A 21,142-nucleotide genomic window follows, 5' to 3' on the forward strand; every position below is an offset into this window, starting at 1 on the left:
TGTTTTAAATTTATTACATTATATTGTTGACAATGAGGTATATTTGTCCTGGTAAATATTGAAAATTTTTGATCAATTGTAACAAACTACTAGGAAACAAGCACAGTTAAACTGGAGATTTGAACTGGGCCATGAAACTTTGTCAGATGGCTCTGTTGACTGAATATCTCGCACAACAATAAAATGTGTGAATTCAAGGCTCAGTCAAACACAAAGTTTTAATCATAATATTTATTCAGCAGCATATGAGCACACATTTCCACAAAATAGGGTTGATGCCTACCATAGGAGCTAAACTTTATAAAAAACAAAAAAATAAAACAATAATATTCACAAGAACATTAGACAGGTGTCACAATGATAGACTTATATACTACTGCTGAAGAGCAAGTCTACAAATCTTGCTAACCTCTCTATCATCTAATTAAAAATTTATTAATTTGAAGAATAAAATTCAATTTCTGTTCACTCCGCTCTACTAGTGATTTTCTTTGGATTTCTAAGCAAACCATATAATTATTTGAGATCAAATACAAATTTTGTAATGACCTATTACAGTAATAATGTATGTAATGGCACTTTTGTTTATTGTTTGACTTGGTTCACAATAACAAATTATTGAAGTCTCCAGATGATAATTATTCTTTGGAAAAAGAATCTGTTAAGTCACACAAACTCCTAATATATATTTCAAATCTTTTGTTAGAAGCATTGTTTCTCAGTTTTTATTTTGACAAAACAACCAATTCTTCAGTGTACTTTAGCTTTACTTTATTTATTACCAGAAAAATTTTGCATATAGTTGTTTTATAGATGATTAATTTGGATATAACAAATTTTTTGTATGATGGAACAAGTCATTCATTTTATGTAAAGCACACAAAGAACATTTATTATTAAATCACCATGCAGTTTTGCAATTTAAATCTGAAGCACAATTTTTGAAAATAAGTCCAATTCTAGGAAAAAAGGAAATGCTCACTTATATTGAACAATTCTCCCAGGATTTGACAGTATTATACAGACACTTCATACCATGTTAGCTAGCATGGTGAGTAAAACAAACTAACCTAACCTGCTACATAATTCATATGAAGTTAATGAGTTGTTTGCAGTATCAAAACAATGGTGGTGTATAATCCTGAAACAAATATAGAAAATTATTAAAATGTTTAGTTCTTTTGAAATATGTATGTACTGTTACAAATAAAGAAATCATAACGTGGTTTACATTTAAATTTTACAATTATGTAACAAAGGAAGGAAAAATCTTCTTCTGTGAACATTTTGGTATTTTCCAGTATTAATTGAATGAGATCATCATTAAAAAAGACTCAAAGTTTTTTTCTTAAGTTAAGAATCCATTTTAATAGCATTTAGTTCATACACTGAACAGAAAAAAGGATCATAACATCAAGGAGGAGTTGTGTGGCATAAAAAGAAGTTGGTAGGCATGTTACTACATCTGAAAGATAATGTCTATTAAAATTTTGTGCCACTCGCTATAAGAGCAGCATTAATAGTACCACTATGAGGATGAAAATCAGGTTTGCTTTAAATACATGCTGTAAGAGTTGTGAGAATGAGTTATCTTTGAGGCTGGACATGGTGAGTTGATGTTTATCAAGGGTGCCTTTAAGGTGACAAAGCCACTCTTATCAACAACTCACTGATTTTGAAGGAGATCATGTAATGTTGAGAAGCTGTATGTTCCTTCTGCAATATTGCAGAAAGACTTGGCAGGAATGTAGCCACTGTACAAGATTGCTGGCAGCAGTGGTCCCAAGGCTGTCCAGTCACAAGAGTACTGGGTTCCATCATGTTTGGCATATGGCTCTGGTGCAACATACTGCATCTGCAGCAGCAATTTGAGCAGCAGTTGGCACCACAGTGACAGAATGATCTGTTACAAACCTCAAGGACAGCTCAGAGCCAGGTGCCCTGTAGAATGCATTCCATCGACTCCAAACTATCACCATTTGCGAATTCAGGGGTGTCGAGCAAGAGCTCATTGGAGGGAAGGGCGGAGGTATGTTGTGCTTTCTGATAAAAGCTGGTTCTGTCACGGTATCAGTGACGGCCATGTGTTGGTTAGGAGGAGGCCAGTTGACTGCAACCAACCTGTCTGCATGCTGGACACACTGGACCTACACCTGGAGTTATGGTCTGGGGTGCAATTTCGTATGACATCAGGAGCAGTCTTGTGGTTATCCCATGCACCCTGACTGCAACACCATATACTAGTCTGGTTATTTGACCTGTCATGCTGCCATTCATGAACAACATTCCATAGGATGTTTTCCAACAAGATAATGGTCACCCACATATCAGTGTTGTAACCCAATGTGCTCTACAGTGTGTTGACATGTTGCCTTGGCCTGCTCGATTACCTGATCTGTCTCCAGTTGAGCTCATATGGGGCATCATTGGGTGACAGCTCCAGTGTCATCCACAACCAGCATTAACTGTCCCTGCATTGACTGACCAAGTGCAATGTTCATGGAACTCCAGCCCACAAACTGACATCCGGAACTTGTATGAAACAATGCGTGCACATTTGTATGCTTGCATTCAACATTCTGGTGGTTAAACATGTTATTAATGTACCAGAATTTCACATTTACAATGACTTACCTCACTCTTACATTAACATGAAACCTTGCAATGCTAATCGCAGGAAGGGTATTTGGCCACCGACTGTCGCTAACATAGCCAAATCCCTTATAACAATTCTGACCTCATAGAGAATCAGAAAAAGGTGAAGAAGAAGAAATTACAATAGAATGATATAATATACTCTTACCACACTACATATCTGCCCATAACCTTCCTAATCTCTCAGATTTCCATACCTTCCTCTGAAAGCACCAAACAAAACAGCATGGAGATAGTATTTCTGGCTCCACTAGACTCTAAATCCAAATAATTAAGTGAGTGATTTGGATTTACTCATTGTCTCATTCATCTACACATTTTTTCTTTGAAGTGTTTATTAATATTGCATATAGTGTTCACTGTAGAGCCTCCTGTAGACAGCTGTTTAAACAGTTGGACGTACTAACAACAGCCTTGTAATGCATTTACTCCCTTATGAGATGTGTTGACAACACTCACAGTTCAAAAACCTACAGTAACATTTATACACATAATACTAGAATGAGACATAACTGATATATACCCATCACTTGGCCTGAGTGTGGCATAAAAAGGAGTAAGGTATTGAGCCATAACAATCTTCAACCACCTACACAGTGATGTAAATAATTTAATAGATAATACAATTAACTTGAAACATAAACTGAAGTCATATGTGCCTGACAATTCCTCCTGCCCCGTAGATGAATTTCTGAATGTGTACTGATATGATGTGTGATTTCTTTTTTTTTTTTTTTAAAGAAAGAGGGAGGGATAGATGGGTGGGTGGGTGGATGCATCAAACATAGTTAAGTATAAATCCCTATGCATAAAAAAGTGGCTTTAAGACCATCACATAAATGGTCAGTGTGTTGCCATATTTTTCACTGAGAAAGTGCATTATAATTGAAGAACCGACTTGTCTCAAATATAGGAAGACACCCAACTGTGATACATGTAACATGAAAATAACTAAACTAAGCTAATCTGAACTAGTAACACATGCCAGTTAGGAATCTTTCAAACTCATTTTGTACAAACAAAATTGTTTACACTGAAATCTGAAACTGGAAACAGTGATTATTAATCAGACTGAAAAATAATCACGAAAAGTATATTTGTAATGACTGAGAATGAAACATCTACAGCAGATGTAAAAGAATTATGGTAGATATCAGTTAAGTGATGAGACCATTATGGGAAGAAAGAAAAATAACACAACTTAAAAGTATGATGGTTGTCTTACCTCCTTCTTATTTTGTGCAACCTTAACATATTTCAATACAAATTGCTATACCCATTCCACCTCCTATACAGATAGCTGCAACACCTCGTTTGCCTCCTGTCCTTTGCAAGGCATAAATCAATGTTGCTATTATCCGAGCTCCTGAAATGTGAAGACATCAATAGAAAATACATCATAATCAGTTCCTTTGAAATAATGAGGCTAACAATGCAAGTATGGTGACAATGTCAGTGTAAATAAACTATTACCATATTTAAGTTGTGTTAGTGCATAAAAACACTGCAAAAATTCTGCAGACATTATTTTCTTATTGGTAGGATAGGTGGTGTGACATTAAAGTATACCATAAGAAATGGTTTTCATTGTTGGCCATCATACTTTCAATCATCACAGTTTTTTCATCAGACTGTTTTAACAAAACACTCAACAATGACATTAAATTATTAGCTATTTTACAATGTTTCTAAAAGCTTCTTTTTCTTGACAATTAAAATATTTATTGATTCATAACTAAGGTGTCTTGCACATCCATGCTAAAACTTCCTAACAGATTAGAAGTGTGTAACACAGTTTAATTGATTGTTAATGAAGCAGTACACAACCAAAGAGTTTCATAGTGACAGGTAACTTTAACATGTTGCTTATAATCTCTTCTAACTTTTGCTGCTGCAAATTTTGAAACTGCATCACCAAAATTGGTATCTTTAGCTACACTATTTTTGAAAGCACAAAACTGCCAAACTAGAGTGTCATACTTGACTCATAGTGGACCAAAGATAATTCTTCATTAGTTTGAGTTTTGGAAAACTTCTCTCGCAGGTTGCTACCAAAGCAGACAAAGTTAAGAGAAATATTAACACCAAAGTGAGGTTTGACCAGATTTGGAAACTGTATCTGTAACCATGAAGTGTAAGAATCATAAAAATGTCTTTGGAACTTTGGCAGCTTGCAGAAATCATATTAGATGTGGAATTTCTACAAGGGTATCATCTTCAGAAATCTCATCACAATTATTAATTAAACATTCACTTCTGAGGTTGCTGATCTCTAAAACAGCAAGTCTATCTCATATACAGTCCATGGTTTCACACTGTATAACAATTTACCAAATTGTAAAATTAATTTAGTAATTGACAAGCTTTGTTAACAATGCCTGCTGTACAAAAAAATATATGTCAAAGTAAGATCACTGACATCACTGTCTCAAGTGTGGTATGAGAATAATTGAGAATGATTTTTGTTTACATGCTATCTCTATGGTAAAGTATGTGTCTGCATGCAATAGGATCTGCCCAGTCCACAAGCTCTCTAATTGTCCAACCCTCCCATAAGTGTCAGAGGAAAAAAATCACAACTTGTGCTGGACTGGGTCTGGGACTCAGACCTAGATCCTTGTGGCCAATTCTCTTACCAACTAAGTGATCCAAAAACTACTAATAACCTGCCTTCACAACTTATGTTCCACCAGTACCCAGAAGCATAGCTAGAGGGGTACTAGGGATGCATAAGTTATGAAAGAGGGTTACGAGTTGTTCTTGGATCACTCAACTGCTAAGAGAATTTGCCATAAAGGTCTAGGTCTGAGTCCCAGTCCAGCACACATTTTTAATATGTCAAGAAGTTTCATAAAAATACATACTCTTCTTGCAGGCAAAAGTGTCATTCTAGCACATCCACACTGTTTACACATGTGAAATAAAAATGTGATGAGCTCTATAAATGGTACTATTTAACACTAATACCTATTATGTGTTCATAAGTGCAATGTATACAATAAGTGAGCATGGTTTATATCTTAAATTGTACTGACAATTAGACTGTGTGTCAAAAAGCAAATATGGATATGAATAGATTAACTTAACAGTACAGTTCAAGGTGATGCACAAAGCCACAGCACACCACTAGATTAGTTTGAAAGTTTCCTTATCATGGTGTGATACATTGGCTTATCTTCATACAGCGTAAGGAGTGTATTTTCAGTAGACAAATTCAACAAAATTAAATAATGACAGATACATACCAGAAGACCCCAGAGGATGTCCCAGAGCTACTCCACCACCATTGACATTAACTTTTGTTGGGCTCAGACCCAACTGCTTCATTACTGCTATGGCCTGGCAAGCATATGCTTCATTTATCTCAAACAGGTCTACATCAGATATTTTCCACTGTACCTTTTCCATCTATAATAATGAATAAAATCAAATTATAAGACAAGAGATGAAATATTAGAAAGAAACATACGTTGCATGTAAGGTATGTAGAAGTGAAACTGAAATACAATACCAACCTCGATATGATAAACAAAATCCTTGCCGGAAGACAGATAATTGAATGAAAAATCAATTTAAATGAAGTGAACTATTTTAATAATAATAATAAAATGCAAAAACTCCAGAAAAAATGATTTTCTGTTCACTTAATTTCACAACTATGTCGTATTTCAGAAATGACAGACTGCAAAGTAATGCCAAGTTTGTAATTTCACCACTACCCACCACATATTTCATTTTATCTAAATGAACTTCCAATGATCTTATAGCGTAAACTACATATGTACATATCCCTCATATGACATTGTATCCTATGGAATTAACTAATTATGTTTTCTACCACTGTATAATATGAGGGTATGCTGAAAAGTTATGCCTCTAAATTTTTAATGTAGAAACTCTTAAAGTTTTTTTTTTAAGTAAAACAAATGTTATTAACATTCTACATCATTATTCTTCATGTTTATTTATTTCTCAACATAGTCACCACAGTGATGAACACATTCCACCCCAGGAGAGACTTTTTTGATAGAGCCACAACTTCTTCTCCTCTGCTCGCACGGCTTTGTCACTATCAAAATGAAGCCCCTGAAGGTGTTCTTTGAGTTTTGGAGGCAGACGAAAATCAGACTAGGCCAACTTGGGACTCTATGGAGGATGTTTCATGACAATGAAAACAATAAAGCAAGGCACTGGATTACTGCCGATGTCACAGCACTCATGTCTGATCTGACATTGTCATGCTGAAGGAGAGGGTGTTCCATATGTGCACAAACTCTTCAAATTCAAAACTCAATTAGCGCATGATGTTTCTCACACATCAACTTAGTTATATTACACACTGCCATGTCACACACTACAATTTGGAGCATTCTAGTGGCAGAGGGCTGCAAATACGCTGACACAAAGACTAAAGGTACAGAATGTTAATAACCTCAGTTTCATGTAAAAAAACTTTGAGAGTTTTCACATTAAAAAAATTGGAGGAATTACTTTATGTTTAATAATGAGTCATCTGCATTTGAAGCTGACAGTTTTTCCTCCTTCATACCACTTGCCCCATGTAGGTGGAGGATGGGCTGTCAGTGGACAAAACAGCCTAACCCTTCAGCTAAAGGGTTTAAAATATACATCAGGAAAAACAATATAATTATATGGTGAAATAGTTACATCGGTTTTTTTTTTTAAATATAAAAAGATGAATTTCATGGATGGCATTATATAAAACTAAACTTGATTTTCTTCATTTGGAATTAAAAGCAAAAAAAGCTAAAAGGTGAAATTAAAATAAAACAAAGCTATCTAAAACACAATGCAGACAGGTGATGAGAAAAAGTGGTACTGCATCTTTGCTAAAGTTGAAGAATTTGCATTGTAAAAAAAATATTTAGGGAGAGGAAACAGCAGGTGTTCTGTAGGGAGTGGGTGGAGGAATAGGCATCTGTTGGGTTGTAATTATACAGATGAGGGAAGGTATTGGAGTGGCTGGTGGGAAAACAGAGAGGGAATAAGAGGTTGGGGCGTGAACAGGTCTGTAATATGAAGAGGAAAGAGAGAAGGGAAGATGAAAAGGGAACAGGGAACCCTGATATAGGGTAAGAATGGTAGTGAATAGTTACAGTTGATAGAACAGGTAAATTTCAGGGCTGCTTTCATTGTGGGGAAGAGGGAGGAGGTACAATTTTTATTAGAGAAGATATGGAATGTGTGTGTTGGTGTGGAACTGGGAGAATGTGCCAATATAGGTGCAGCAGCATACCAGGATTGGAAAATACAGAGGAAAAAATGTGGCTGTTGGAGTTGAGTTTCCAGATAGTGTAAGATGTATGGAAGCATTCGATGTCACTGAGGAAAGCTGGGAATTGAATGATATGGTGAAGGATCCATGTGCAAGAATGTAAATGGATGTGGAAGGCAAAACAGAGTGTCCGGCATTTAAGAATTTGGAGCAACTGACAGAACTTTAGTAGAGTGGATATCCATGCAATACTGGCATAGGAGAAAATAGCTAGGATCTCTCGGTGTGAAAAACAGTGGAGAGTAGCAATCCCCATACTTGGCCAGTTAGTAGCTTTAGCAATTTTAGTCTAGTGTGGACTTTCTGTTGGAGAGTTAGCAGGTAGGCTTTTCATGTTAGTTCCAGGGTAAGTGTTAGTCTGAAATTTTATTGTGTTGGCTAATAGAATAGGATGGTCGTACATGGTTAGGCAAAAGCCATGTGAGCTGCAGATCGCTTGTCCTATAATTATTGCCTGGAGTTTGGAAGGATCAACATCGATGAACTATTGGTTACACCAAAGACTAATTAAGGTGGAGTTCAAGAGACCATTGAAATTTCTGGGTTGTAGGATAGAGTGCTAGGAAAGTGGTGTCATCACCATACTGAAGAAGGTGAAAGAGGTCGATTTGTTTTGGGCATATTGACAATGTACAGGCTATTTAGGGGAGGAGAGAGGTCAGAACATGAGGCATGCCTGGGGTGGTTAGTTAGAAAGGTGGCAATGAAATGGATAGCTAATTGGAAGCACATATGCCTGGATCTTGAAAGGGAGGCCAGAATACCATACACAGTATTATTGAAGTAAGAAAGTTCTGGCAGAATGTAAATAAAGGAGACCATTCACCAAATAGCAGAAGAGTTGAGACATCGACAGGCACAGTTTGGCAGGTGGACAAGGGTGAGGTAGGGTTGTGTAAGGTGGTGTGGGCAGAGAGAGAAAGAAGCGGTAAGTAAGAAAGGGGTTGGGGATGGGTAGCTAGTGGCTCAGAGGGAGGTGCCAGTGTGGTGGCTAGGAATATGGGAGATACAAGTTACAGGTGCATGGACTAAGCATGAGATACATAGGTACCAGAGCTGGTGAATTGCAGTGTACAGCAAGATGACATAGAAGCATGAATTGGGAAGAGGTGCTACAACAGAGAAAGGAGAAACCATTGAATATAGGATGGGTAGACAGTGGGTTACTGGAGATCGAGGTCAGGAGGGTGATGGGAGCGAAGGACGTGTTGTAAGGATAACTCTCATCTATGTACTTTAGAAAATCTAGTGCTGGATGGCAGGATCTAGGTGGCATGTGTAGTAAAGCTGCCATTAAACTTGAGTATAATGTGATCTGCTGTGCATTATGCCACTGGGTGGTCAACTTTGTTCTTGGCCACAGTTTGACTGGGGCCATTCTTTTTGGTAGACAGCTGGTTGGTTGACACACCAACAAAAAAAAGCTGTGCAGTGTTTGCAGCAGCATTGGTACATGACATGGTTGCTTTCTCAGATGACCTTGCCGCTGATGCAGTATGATACAATATTGCAGTGCCTGTGTTATTCACATGAATGACACAAGGTTCCTTCAGATATGCAATGTGTGTCCAAAAAAACATGCACTGTTGGTGACTACACCCATTATCAAATGCATGAAATGTATTCACAGTTGTGAATATGGACAACCATCAGCTGTATAATGGAATGGTGACAATGAAAATGTGTTCCAGACTGAGACTCAGTTTGCCTTTCCATCAGACTATCTGAGCACAACTAACAGCCAGACCCAAACTTTCATGTCACAACCTATCCTCATACATGCATTATTTATATTCTCATACTAGGATACATTTTACCTGAAAGTTGCTTGCGGGTGTCAGTAGATAAATACAATACCGCAGTGCCTGAAATATTCAGACATACGATGCAATGTTCTTTCAGACATGCATGCTCAGTAGATAAATACAATACTGCAGTGCCTGAAATATTCAGACATACGATGCAATGTTCTTTCAGACATGCATGCAGACATGTGGTTGATGAGTTATGGATGTTTGGGTCTGCCCGTGAGTCATGCTCAGAGAGCCTAACGGTAAGGTAACTGCTTACAGTAAGTGGGAATTCGTGGTTTGAGTGCCAGCCTGGCACAAATTTTCATTGTTGTCACTCCATTAAACAGCTGATTGTTGTCCATATTCACAACTGCAGATATATTTCATGTATTTCATTAATGGCTGTAGTCACCACAGTGCATGTTCCTTCAGACACATATGCATGTCCAAAGGAACATTGCATCATACTTCTGAACAACTCATGTGCTGAAATACTCTATGCATCTGCCGGCACCAGGGAAGATACTTTCAATTAAAATGTCTCGCCTGTATGAGAATATTCATAATGGATATATGAGTACAGGTTGCAGACACGTGGTTGATGACATATGGAAGTTTGAGTCCGGCTGTGAGTCACGTTCAGATAGCCTAATGGTGTAGCGACTGCTCAGGATAAGCAGGAAATCCAGGTCTGAGTCCCAGCCCAGAACAAGTTTTCATTATCGTCGTTCCATTATACAGCTGATGGTTGTCCAAACCTGCAACTGTGAATATATTTCATATATTGCCTGTGATGTAGTAGGGTAAGCCTGTGATAGGACTGGAGTAGGAAATGCTGGGTGAGTGAATCGGGCAGGTCTTGCATCTGGGTCTTCCACAGGGATATGATCCCTGTCCTAGGGGGCTGGAAGTGAGAATGGCATAGGAATGGACCAGGATGTTGCAAAGGTTGTGTGGACAATGGAATATCACTTTAGGAGTGGTAAAAATCTTGGATGTCCCTCATTTCTGGGCATGTTAATAGGTAATCATAGTCCTGGTGAAGGATATAGTTCAGTTGCTCCAGTTCAGAGTGATACTAGGTGACAATGGAGAGTGCTCCTTTGTAGCAGATCCTTGGGAGTGGTGGGATGGTTAGGGGTTTGTGAGCATATAGCAAGGGAAATCTGTTTGCAGATTAGGTTTGAGAATAGTGACTGTCTATGAAGGCCACCATGAGACCTTCAACATACTGGGCAAGGGAGTTCTCATAACTGCAGATATGCCATCAAAATGTGGCCATGCTATATGAGAGTGATTGTTTGGTCAGGAAGGGGTGGCAGCTGTCAAAATGCAGGTACTCTTGATGGTAGTGGGATTACCAGGAAGTTGGTACACTGGGTTGAAGAGGATCCGATGAAGCTGATGGGAGAGAAAGTGTTAAGATGTGGAGGAATGAGGATAGGGTGTCTTGACCCTGAGTTGAGATCATTAAGACTTCATTAATGAACCTGAACCAGATAAGGGGTCTGGGATTTGGGAGGCTAAGAATGTTTCCTCCAGATGGCCTCAAAACAAACTGGATTAGGAGGGTGTCATGTGGGTTTCCATGACTGTGCTGCAGATTTGTTTATATATGTTCCCTTTAAAGGAGAAGTAGTTGTATGTGAGGATACTGTTGGTAAGGTGTACAAGAAATGAGGTAGTGGCTTTGGACTTGGAAGGATGTTGGGAGAGATAGTGTTTCATAGTGGCAAGACCATGCTCATGGGGCATGTTGGGTGTTCAGGGAGGTGGCACGAGTGGTGACAAGTAGGGCTCCAGGTATCAAAGGGGTGAAGATGGTCGAAAGTTGGTGAACAATGTTGTTAGTACCCTTGATGTGAGAGACTAGGATTCAAGTAGTTTGTTGGAGGTGTTGGTTGACACGAGTGGAAATTCTTTCCATGGAAGCACAAAAACCACAGACAATGTGGTGTCCAGGATTGTTGGGTTTTGTGAATTTTGGGGAGCATGTAGAAGGTGGGTGTATGGGGCATTGTTGGGGTGAGAAGGGAGATGAACTCAGGAGAAATTCTGGGGTGGGCCTAAGGATTTCAGTAGGGACTGAAGACTATATTGAACTTCTGGACTGGGATCATTATGGCAAAGCTTGTAGGTAGAGAACTCAGACAGTTGAGAGAAGTATGCTGTCAGGTAGTCACTGTGGTCCATCACAACAGTGTTGGAGCTTCTGTCCACAGGTAGAATGATTAAATTATGGCATGTTTGGAGGTTTTGAATGGTTGTCCTTTCTGTTGAGAAGTTTGTGTTCTTGGGAATGGACCTGGGGAATGATGGCGAGGCCAAGTTGGAGGTAGGAAATTCCTAGAAGGTGAGCAGAGGTTGGTTTGGTGGGTGGGGGATCATGGTTGAATGCTGATATGAACTTTGAAGTGGCCAGGTTCAGTGTTGGTATTAGGTTGCCTTTTGTTGGAGGGATTGGTAGTAAAGAAGTGTTTCCACTGTAGTGGTTGGGATAAGGAGAGTAGGTCTTTTATGAGTGCAGCATTAAGAACTTGGGTGTGGGGCTGAAGATGAGGCATTTGGATAGGACTGAACTTTTGTAGGATTGAGAACTTTGGTTGCAAGGTTAACAACAGTGTTTTGGGTTTTTTTGGGTTCTGGATTTCAGGGAGTAATAGGAAGGAGTCTTGGAGTATACGGTAAAATGAAAACATCAGCCAGGCAGGGTGTGGATGCTATTAGAGTTGGTTAGGAGGTTTTCTGAGAGTAGGATGTGTGTTGATGGATAGCAGTGCTTCAAGACAGAAGTAGGATGTCAACAGGTTGGATAATTTATGGACTTGTATGTAGCTAGGATACCACAGTGTATCTTGCAGAGGCAAAAGAGGTAGTTCTGAGATACCCGTAGGAGATGTGTTTCTAGAGTACCAGGTTTTGTGAGTTATGGGGAGGCAGAACGTGCACAGGTGAAGGTCATTGCCATTGGGGGGGGGGGGGGGGGGAGGAGGGTTCCATGGCTTAGGCAGCATTTAAGAAATATGATTTGGAGCTGGGTTTTAGCTAGGGATAGGGATACTTTTCGTAACTGATGCAGGCAGATGGAGTAGGGGTCCATTTGGGATGGAATGTTGCTGGAAAATGTGAAATAGATGAATGCAAGTGTTATGTGGCTGTAAATGTAACTGGCTAACAAGGCATTTATTTGGGGAGTTCAAAGGCTGGAAGAAATTGTGCTTATGGCAGTAGGATGGTTCTGTAATGTGAGGGTATTTCTTCATGCAGGAAAGAAAGGAAAGACGTAAAATTCATAAAGGCGTAATGACTGAGGAGAGGTGGTTTGATTTGGAGATGAAATGTAATGGTTTTGTTGCTAGGAAAGTGTTTTAACTGTGATGTGGTTGATGGGTGGTTTGTAGGATAGCATGAGGTGCCAGCAAAACTGCTGCAACCAGTGCTACAGGGTGTCTCAAAAGTCTAGCATGACCACACTGGAAGGAGTTGTTAATCTATGTGTGTAACAAAGGCAAGAAGAAACATGTAGTGAAAGATGTGGATGGATGATATGGAAGAGACAAAGTAGAAGCAAATTATAAGATAGTAATGAAGGATGAATGACTCAAGGTTTAGGGTGGAAGAAATCACTAGGCAGCATAAATATAATAAAGAAAGTTTTGGCAGAATGTAAATAATTTAGGAGAAAGGAGACCATTCACCTCTGTGTGCGCCTGTCAACAACTTGGTGCTTCTGCTATTTGGTGAGTGGTCCCCTTGACTCTTAAATTATGCACAGTATTTTAATGTCCAGCAGTTTGCATAGATAAAGATTTTGGCCATTGTTGCAAGTGTCCTTTACCATGGTAATCTATGATACAACTTGCAACAGTGGCTGAAATTCCAGTCAGTATAACATGGTAATGTGATTGCATATGTATTGAAGTTTTATTGAAACAATAGTGTTTTCCAGGTAGTTTGGATAATGTTGAAAAATGGTAGATGCAGTTGAAATTCTGAAAGGTATTTATTTGGTGATTATGATGTAACCAGAATGGTATATTAATGAACAGAAATGCTTGTAAATGCTCATCAAGTGGGGGCTGGAAACATGCTTCTGAAATATCAATCTTGAAGAAACAATGAGCACTGGTGATATGGGGAAACAATGCAGTTTATGTAGAATGATGATGGAGATAACTTACTGACTAAATGTAATATGTCATAGAATTCATATAGCTACTAATCAGTTGAGTTTGACTAGTATTAGACTTCCCAATGACATACAAGACAGGCAGTGCTTTGACTTCTTGTGGGTCAACATAACTGCAAACAGTGATATGTACTGTAAAGTTCAGAGCACAGGTCAAACCCTGCTTCAGTAGGAAAGGGAATGCCCTGCAGATTTCTTTGAGTCCTTGAAAGAGAATAACTTCTGATACAATACTCTTTGAATTTGCAATGGAAAAGTAAAAGGTGTTGAATGAAATCTACATTAAGATATATGGAATATGATTTGTGATCATGCACTGAACAGATGGAAGGAGTGGAGATAGGGGAAAGAGTGGGAGAGAGTGCTGTTACACTGAATCATAAGTCCAAATTAATTATTTATCATTAGAACAAAAGTGGTAATGTGTATGTGACTTACAAGTGATGTAATAGCTGGTACTGGTCCCATGCCCATGTACTGTGGGTCAAGACCACCTTGTGACCATCCTACAATCTTCGCCAATGGTTTTAAGCCTCTTTTTGAGGCAAGCTCTTTGGTCATCAAGACTAATGCTGCGGCTCCATCATTTATACCAGTAGCATTACCAACTGTGACAGTTCCACCCTGTAGTAAATGTAGAAAGTAATACAATGTAACAGCTTAAAGTTGTTGACAATTGATTAGTTGTTATCAGTGGTATTATTACTTAGCGTTTGTTCTAATAAAAAAACTAATAGAAATCACAAGATGTTGTACATGTTTGAACATAAACTCTGTCCATAGACTCTGGCGGGTCCATCAGTGCCAGTCAACTGCAGTGTCATCCTCTGCCAATGATGGATGCAGTATCGAGGGCTGTGGGGTCAGCATCCTGCTCTCCCAGCTGTTGCAGTATTTGTGACCTGGGACTTATACTGCTCACTCAAGTAGCTCCTCAGTTGACATCACAAAGCTCAGTAAACCCTGTTATAGTCCTCCCACCAATGAAAAATCCTTGCAGTATTAGGAATCAGACCCGGGCCCTCTGCATGGCAGTCAGCTGCGCTGACCACTCAGCTAAGGGGGCTGACATTATGCATGTTTGACTAATATAAATTAAAACACTATGATTTTGAATAGTAGCATTGTAAAGCTTTAGATCGAAATCCTGTCTCTATGAGTAACATGAATATCTTCCTGTGTTATATACAATCTGTATGCATCTATCTTCCAATTAAGAGGGTTCTATAAACGATGAAATAGTGTGAGAGCATCAGTTAAAAAAGTACCTATATGAAATGTATAGAAATACTTAAATGTTCATTAATAATTAAATCTGGTTACATTTTGGCCACATTTCTTATACTGAAGAAAAATCAGTTATCTTCTCCTAGACGTATGTAGCCAGTGACTTGCAAATACGTTGTACAGTTTTGGTCATGTATAGTTGTGTATGCTCTCCATTCTGATTCTATCAACAATTTCTGAGGTTTGTTAGTGTTTAAACACCTCTAAAATTTAGATATTGCAAAATTAGTTTTATATTCTTACTGTTATGTGCAATTTAACATTGATATATCCTCAATGACTCAAAAAATTCCCAACAACCAGCCACAAAAAATTATAAATAAAAACTAATTATGTTATAATCTTGTGTGGATTTCCATATGTGTACAAAGTATTTACACAATGTAGATGTTAATGGAATAAGTAAATTTTAAGCTAGAGAGATTCAATAGCAGTGCTACCTTTCGAAATGCTGGTTTCAGTTTCTGCAAGTCCTCAATCTTCAGATCATTCCTAGGATGTTCATCAATTGACACTAATTTTTTCCCATTTGAACTTTCAATAGGAACTGTTACCATTTCCTTATCAAAATATCCTCCCTGCTGAGCTTTGGCAACTCGACGCTGAGATTCGAGAGCTAATTCATCTTGTTGTTCACGAGTAATTCCTTCTTTGTCAGCAATTCTTTCCACTGTAATGCACAAATACTAATGTAGAACATGATAGGAAAGTAATAATGCATTTATTTTGTTAGACCTTTCTCACACTGAACAGTATTGTTTTACATATACTTGAATAAGTTTCTTACTGATGTCATCATTAAAGTCATGGTAAGGTTTCCACTCAGCAGAGCATGACTCACAGTAACTCATACACTATACCAGGATGCTCATTTATAACAGTACTTCCAGAAATAAGTGCACACACAAACATCTAAATGTAGAAACTTTCTACTTCACAGAAAATATTTGCAGAACTAAAAGATACTGCAAATGCAAGTATTAAGAAGAGTAAAGGTAACCACCCACCATATATATGAGGCACAGGAGCATTTGAAAGGCACATAAAAAAACTGAAATTGTTGATGAGCTTTCAGAAAATGCCCTTCTTTGGAGCTAACTAATACAAAACATGCATGTCAAAGAATACTGATATATGAAGATACTATCACATGCAAAAATGTATATAGTTTGCTGGATGTTACCTTAATCACTGTATTTGTGACACATAATATCAACAATGAAATGGCCTCTCGAAGCAGCAGCAAGTGGTGACTTGATGTAGTGGAAAACCTCAGTATAGGCATCAAAATTAATGTCTGACCCCTTTGCCAGCCTTGAAGTATGGGCTATTGGTGAAACAGTTGTCTAGGGCCACTGCCAGCCTCAAAGCATATGCTGTTGGTTCTTACAGCCCACCTGACATGTGGTGGGACAGCACTGCACTGAAGCTATAGGAAGAAGCGTCCACTACATTAAGTTCTCCTAGCACTGACTACAGCTCTTTTTTTGGAATGAGGTGCAGGAACTGCTTAGCAACCCTCAGCTGTGTTCCTGACCTTTCTCAGGATGTGACCCAATTGATTAACTTTGGGTTGGGGAAAGGCAGAGAGGGGGAGGGGGGGAGAAAAGGTCTCTGGGATACAGTGGGTGGAGCTGAGAGAGGCAAACCAACAGTGGTGCACCCATTGACAATGCTGGACACAGAAGAGGCACCGTGTCATCTTTTTGTATGAGCCCCCAGATCTGTGCACAGCATCACTGTGGAAATTTCCATGTGTGGCATGTTTAGAGGCTTCAAGGAGAATGAACATTGCGAGGTTGAATGTGTCAACAGGATATGGGCCCAGCAGCTAATTTTATGGTGTGGCATTCCTTGGGGTGCACGACACAATCATTTCTCATTCACACAGTCAGTAATTTGGACAGCAGCCATTACATTGCTGATGTGTTAATAGTGATGGTTGTATCCTGCTTCTGAGGTCTCCATGGTATTGCTTTTCAACAATATAACGTAAGATCTCATGTTGCTCATACTGTTCTGAACTATCTCAATGTAGAGGGTGTTTGACTGTTGCGTTGGCCAGCACGTTCTCCATGTCCCTTGTTCATTGAAAACATCCAGTCACAAATTTCTGAATGAGTGGCATGACACCTTTCTCCAGCCACTCTATTGATGAACTCTGGCACAGAGTTGAAGTAGGAAGAGTGATTAACCAGTATGTGCCATCCAAGCTCAGCTGGACGTGATGCCCTGCCAGGTTAGAGCCATCACTGTTGTCAGACATGGCAGCTCTGTGTTCTAAATACTGTGATTGTGTATCCCCAAACCATGTACAAATTTAATAATTTACCTTCTTATGACACAATATATGCAAACTGCATAAAACTTTGTTACATGCTATTCTTCCTATCATTGCAATTTGAATGATCAGCATTTTAATTTGCTATCCACATAATTGTATTTTGCTTTCTGTAAGTGTCCATTTTGCACTCACAGTGTGTTCATAATAAACAACTGATTTCACTCTCCCTTACCCTATAAATACTAGATGCACAAGCATATAATGTCGGAAATCAACTTAAGACTACATGGAATGTAGTGAAACAAGAGACATGACAACCAGCCACAGAACATCACTATTGAACTGAATGGAAGGACTATAAATGATGAGTCACATGTAGCAAATATATCTAATAGTTATTTCTTACATATAGTGGAATGTATAGGAACAATCAGCTCGAAAGAAAAATCACAGCAATATGTTGAAAAAGCGACATTCATAAAATTCAGTCATATGAATGTATCCTGTTGAAATCAAGAAAATTATATATTCTCTCAAAAATAAAAACTCATCTGGTTTTGACTGTGTTTCCAATAGAGAACAAAAGATTTGCTCCCATATAAGAAGCCCTATCACATCTGAAATATGTAATGCATTATTAACTTAAGACATTTCTCCAGCGAGACTGAAATATGATGTTGTAAAACCCCTCCCTGAGAAAAGTGATAGGACAGATGTCAATAACTACCAACCTCATATATGTTTGACATTGTGTCAACAGCTGGGAACATCTTAATTGTTATATTATTCTGAAATATCAGGTACACTAAGATTGCCTGTAAATCTTTTTATTGATTACCAGTTTCAACAGATCTGTGCTGTCATCATCAAATATTGATCTTTACAGACTTGCAAGTAACATTGTGATGTTGCATGTAACAGGTAGCAAAGATAAAATGCCACAATTATAAAACATATATCACATTGTGCTGATGTCCTAGTGTCTCCACTGAGTTGTTATTGTGATGTTAAGTGTATGAATGCACTGAGACATCAGCACAGTGTGGTGGGACTGATGGTGTAGCCAACCAATGGGTAATATCATATCATATCTTCTGACAGGGAGGAAATCATGTGTCCCCAGGGCTCAGTCTTAGGTCCACTATTCATCCTCACATATGTAAATGATTTTCTGTCTCATATACAACAACCGGAATTAGTTCTTTTCACAAATGACATTAGTATTGTAATCAATCCAAGCATATGTACAGGAACAGAAGCAATTATAAACAATGTTCTCCAAAGCAATATTGACTTATTTTCTGCAAATGGTCTCACCCTCAATTTAGAAGATACAACATATTAACTTCTGCACATCTATGGCTACCACACCGATGATAAGTGTAACACATGGTGAGGAAATAATAAATAGGATGGAAACTTCAAAATTCTTAAGTGCCCATACTGATGAGAATTTAAACTGGAAAACGCACATTTTGGAACTCATAAAACAACTTTGTTCATCCACATTTGCATGCAAATGTTGGGGAGAAACAAATCAGTAAGTTGACATAATGTCATATGAAATAATGTTCTGGGGTAACTCATCTTTAAGAAAGAAAGTCTTCCTTACTCCAAAACTTTCTGTGACAATAATATGTTGTGCTTACCCACTACCATTTTGTAGAAATCTGTTTAAGGAGTTGGGCATTCTGATTACTGCTTCACAGTATATTTATTCCATCATTAAATTTGTTGTAAATAATTCAGTTCAAAAGGAGCAAAAATGTACATAATTATGATACCAGAAGGAAAAATGACATTCATTACTCCACAGTAATGTTGTCTTTAGCCCAAAAAGGGTGCATAATGCAGCAAATAAAATTTTTAATACCTTATCCAGTGATATAAAAGTCTGACAGGCAGCAAAGTAAAATTTGAAAATAAACTGGAAAAGTTTCTCCTTGACAACTCCTTCTATTCCATAGAATAATTTCTGTTATTGAAATGTGTAAATAGTCATATTTACAAATGAATTTGCTATGTGAATCTAAAATGATTTGTTCCAAGTCTTTTCAATTTATCATGCAAATGATCCTTGAAACATGAAACTAACTACCTAACTGAATGACATTCTGAAATGAAAGCTGAAGCTATTCTCTGTGATCTACATCTAATACTCTTCAGAATCCCCTCAGATGTATTATTTTCCAAAATTTCACTTACCAGTTTCTCCCATGTGTATATCATAAAATGCATCTGTGAGACCATCACATAATATGGTGTCACGTAAGGATGTATCTCCCACCTTCAGTCCTTTTCTCATATTGACTACATGAGGTGTCTGGCTCATTGATTCCTGTCCACCACACACTGCTAATTGTGCATCACCATTTCTTATGCTCAGGTATCCGTCAACAACAGCTCTGTAACAAAATTGTACAAATGAATGAAAAAGGAATGTATATCAGTGAAAAATACTAGTGGTTAATAAATGTCATCTACCTTATTCCAGAACCACACATCATGTTGACAGTGGTTGCTGGGACAGTATATGGTAATCCTGCACGGAGTGCTGCTTGGCGAGCAGGATTCTGACCTTGCCCAGCTGCCAGAACCTTGACATACAGGTTTAAAATTAGTGAGGTACTAGACCAATCACACATCAAAAACATTTTCTTGTAGCATTGTGAACTATCAAGTCATGATTTATCATTGTGAATACAGAGAAATGTAGCTTCCTGCACTGGAAAAAATATTATAATGCTGCACTGCAGTATAAATTCTAACAGACTCTTGCTCTATAGTCATTCAGTATTTACTAAACTTAAAGAAGAACATTTTTGTCTGAAAATCATATGCATCAGATGTCTCTTCTGAGAGTGGTCAGGTGCATTTTCTCTGGTGTTTAGGTACTTATTTGCAATTCCCTTTCTGCAGTGTGTAGACAGTGTCAGTGCAAACAAATACTACTCATCATATGTTTTATAGGATATCCATCTCAAGGGAAAATGTCAATCATTTTTTGATATGCACAAAACGTATTTTAAAAGTTGAATTTCATGTGTCCATTCTGTAGAATGATCACACAGTAGTCAAGTACTACATTCAGTTCAGTGAAATGTGATAACAGGGACAGAGAAGCATGAATAATAACCAGTATTCGAGGAATAACTGAGTCGTGGTGTTGCATGGTGATGACAGACATGGCACTGCATGAGATGGTATATGAAATGGGGCAAGTCATGAAGGGAGACATGGTGAAAAAATGTTTATTCGTTTCTCTGTGTATGGTGTTGTTATTCACTGGATTAGGGACCAATTTAAAGCTAAAACACCAATACAACCTAGTAAAGTATCACTTTCATTATATTTTTTCAAAGTGGCCAGATGTTCCAGTTTCCACATACCTAACACATTAATATCTCCATTCATTATTGTAGTACTGGTTATTTTCTGTGTTGATAAAAATCAACTAATAAACAGATATCGAACAGAATATCACAATATATGAAACTGGCACTGCTCAATTGAACGGGTTCATAAAATTCAGTTTAAGAGCCTATTGTTTGTAAAGAGAAACAACCCAATGTTTCTCATTAACACTGAGTGTCACATGATGATTAATATTTGTTTGAGCTGACTCCATGTAGACATTG

The 21,142-nt window shown here is 38.0% G+C and overlaps 1 protein-coding gene across 1 annotated transcript in view; it reads right to left on the bottom strand.

Annotated features, from left to right (window-relative positions):
* Positions 1–216: 216 nt before the first annotated feature.
* Positions 217–21,142, bottom strand: part of LOC124721471 (acetyl-CoA acetyltransferase, cytosolic-like) — a 59,464-nt gene continuing 38,538 nt past the window's right edge. Inside the window, exons 3-9 of the mRNA XM_047246466.1 lie at positions 19,989–20,101; positions 19,710–19,909; positions 15,661–15,890; positions 14,372–14,557; positions 5,901–6,063; positions 3,881–4,021; positions 217–1,141 (exon numbers count right to left, since the gene is read on the bottom strand). Of these exons, the coding sequence (XP_047102422.1) occupies positions 3,903–4,021; positions 5,901–6,063; positions 14,372–14,557; positions 15,661–15,890; positions 19,710–19,909; positions 19,989–20,101 (1,011 nt within the window). The 3' untranslated portion in view covers positions 217–1,141; positions 3,881–3,902. The remainder of the gene's footprint in view (positions 1,142–3,880; positions 4,022–5,900; positions 6,064–14,371; positions 14,558–15,660; positions 15,891–19,709; positions 19,910–19,988; positions 20,102–21,142) is intronic.

Source organism: Schistocerca piceifrons, chromosome X (assembly GCF_021461385.2).
Source record: "Schistocerca piceifrons isolate TAMUIC-IGC-003096 chromosome X, iqSchPice1.1, whole genome shotgun sequence".
NCBI lineage: Eukaryota > Metazoa > Arthropoda > Insecta > Orthoptera > Acrididae > Schistocerca > Schistocerca piceifrons.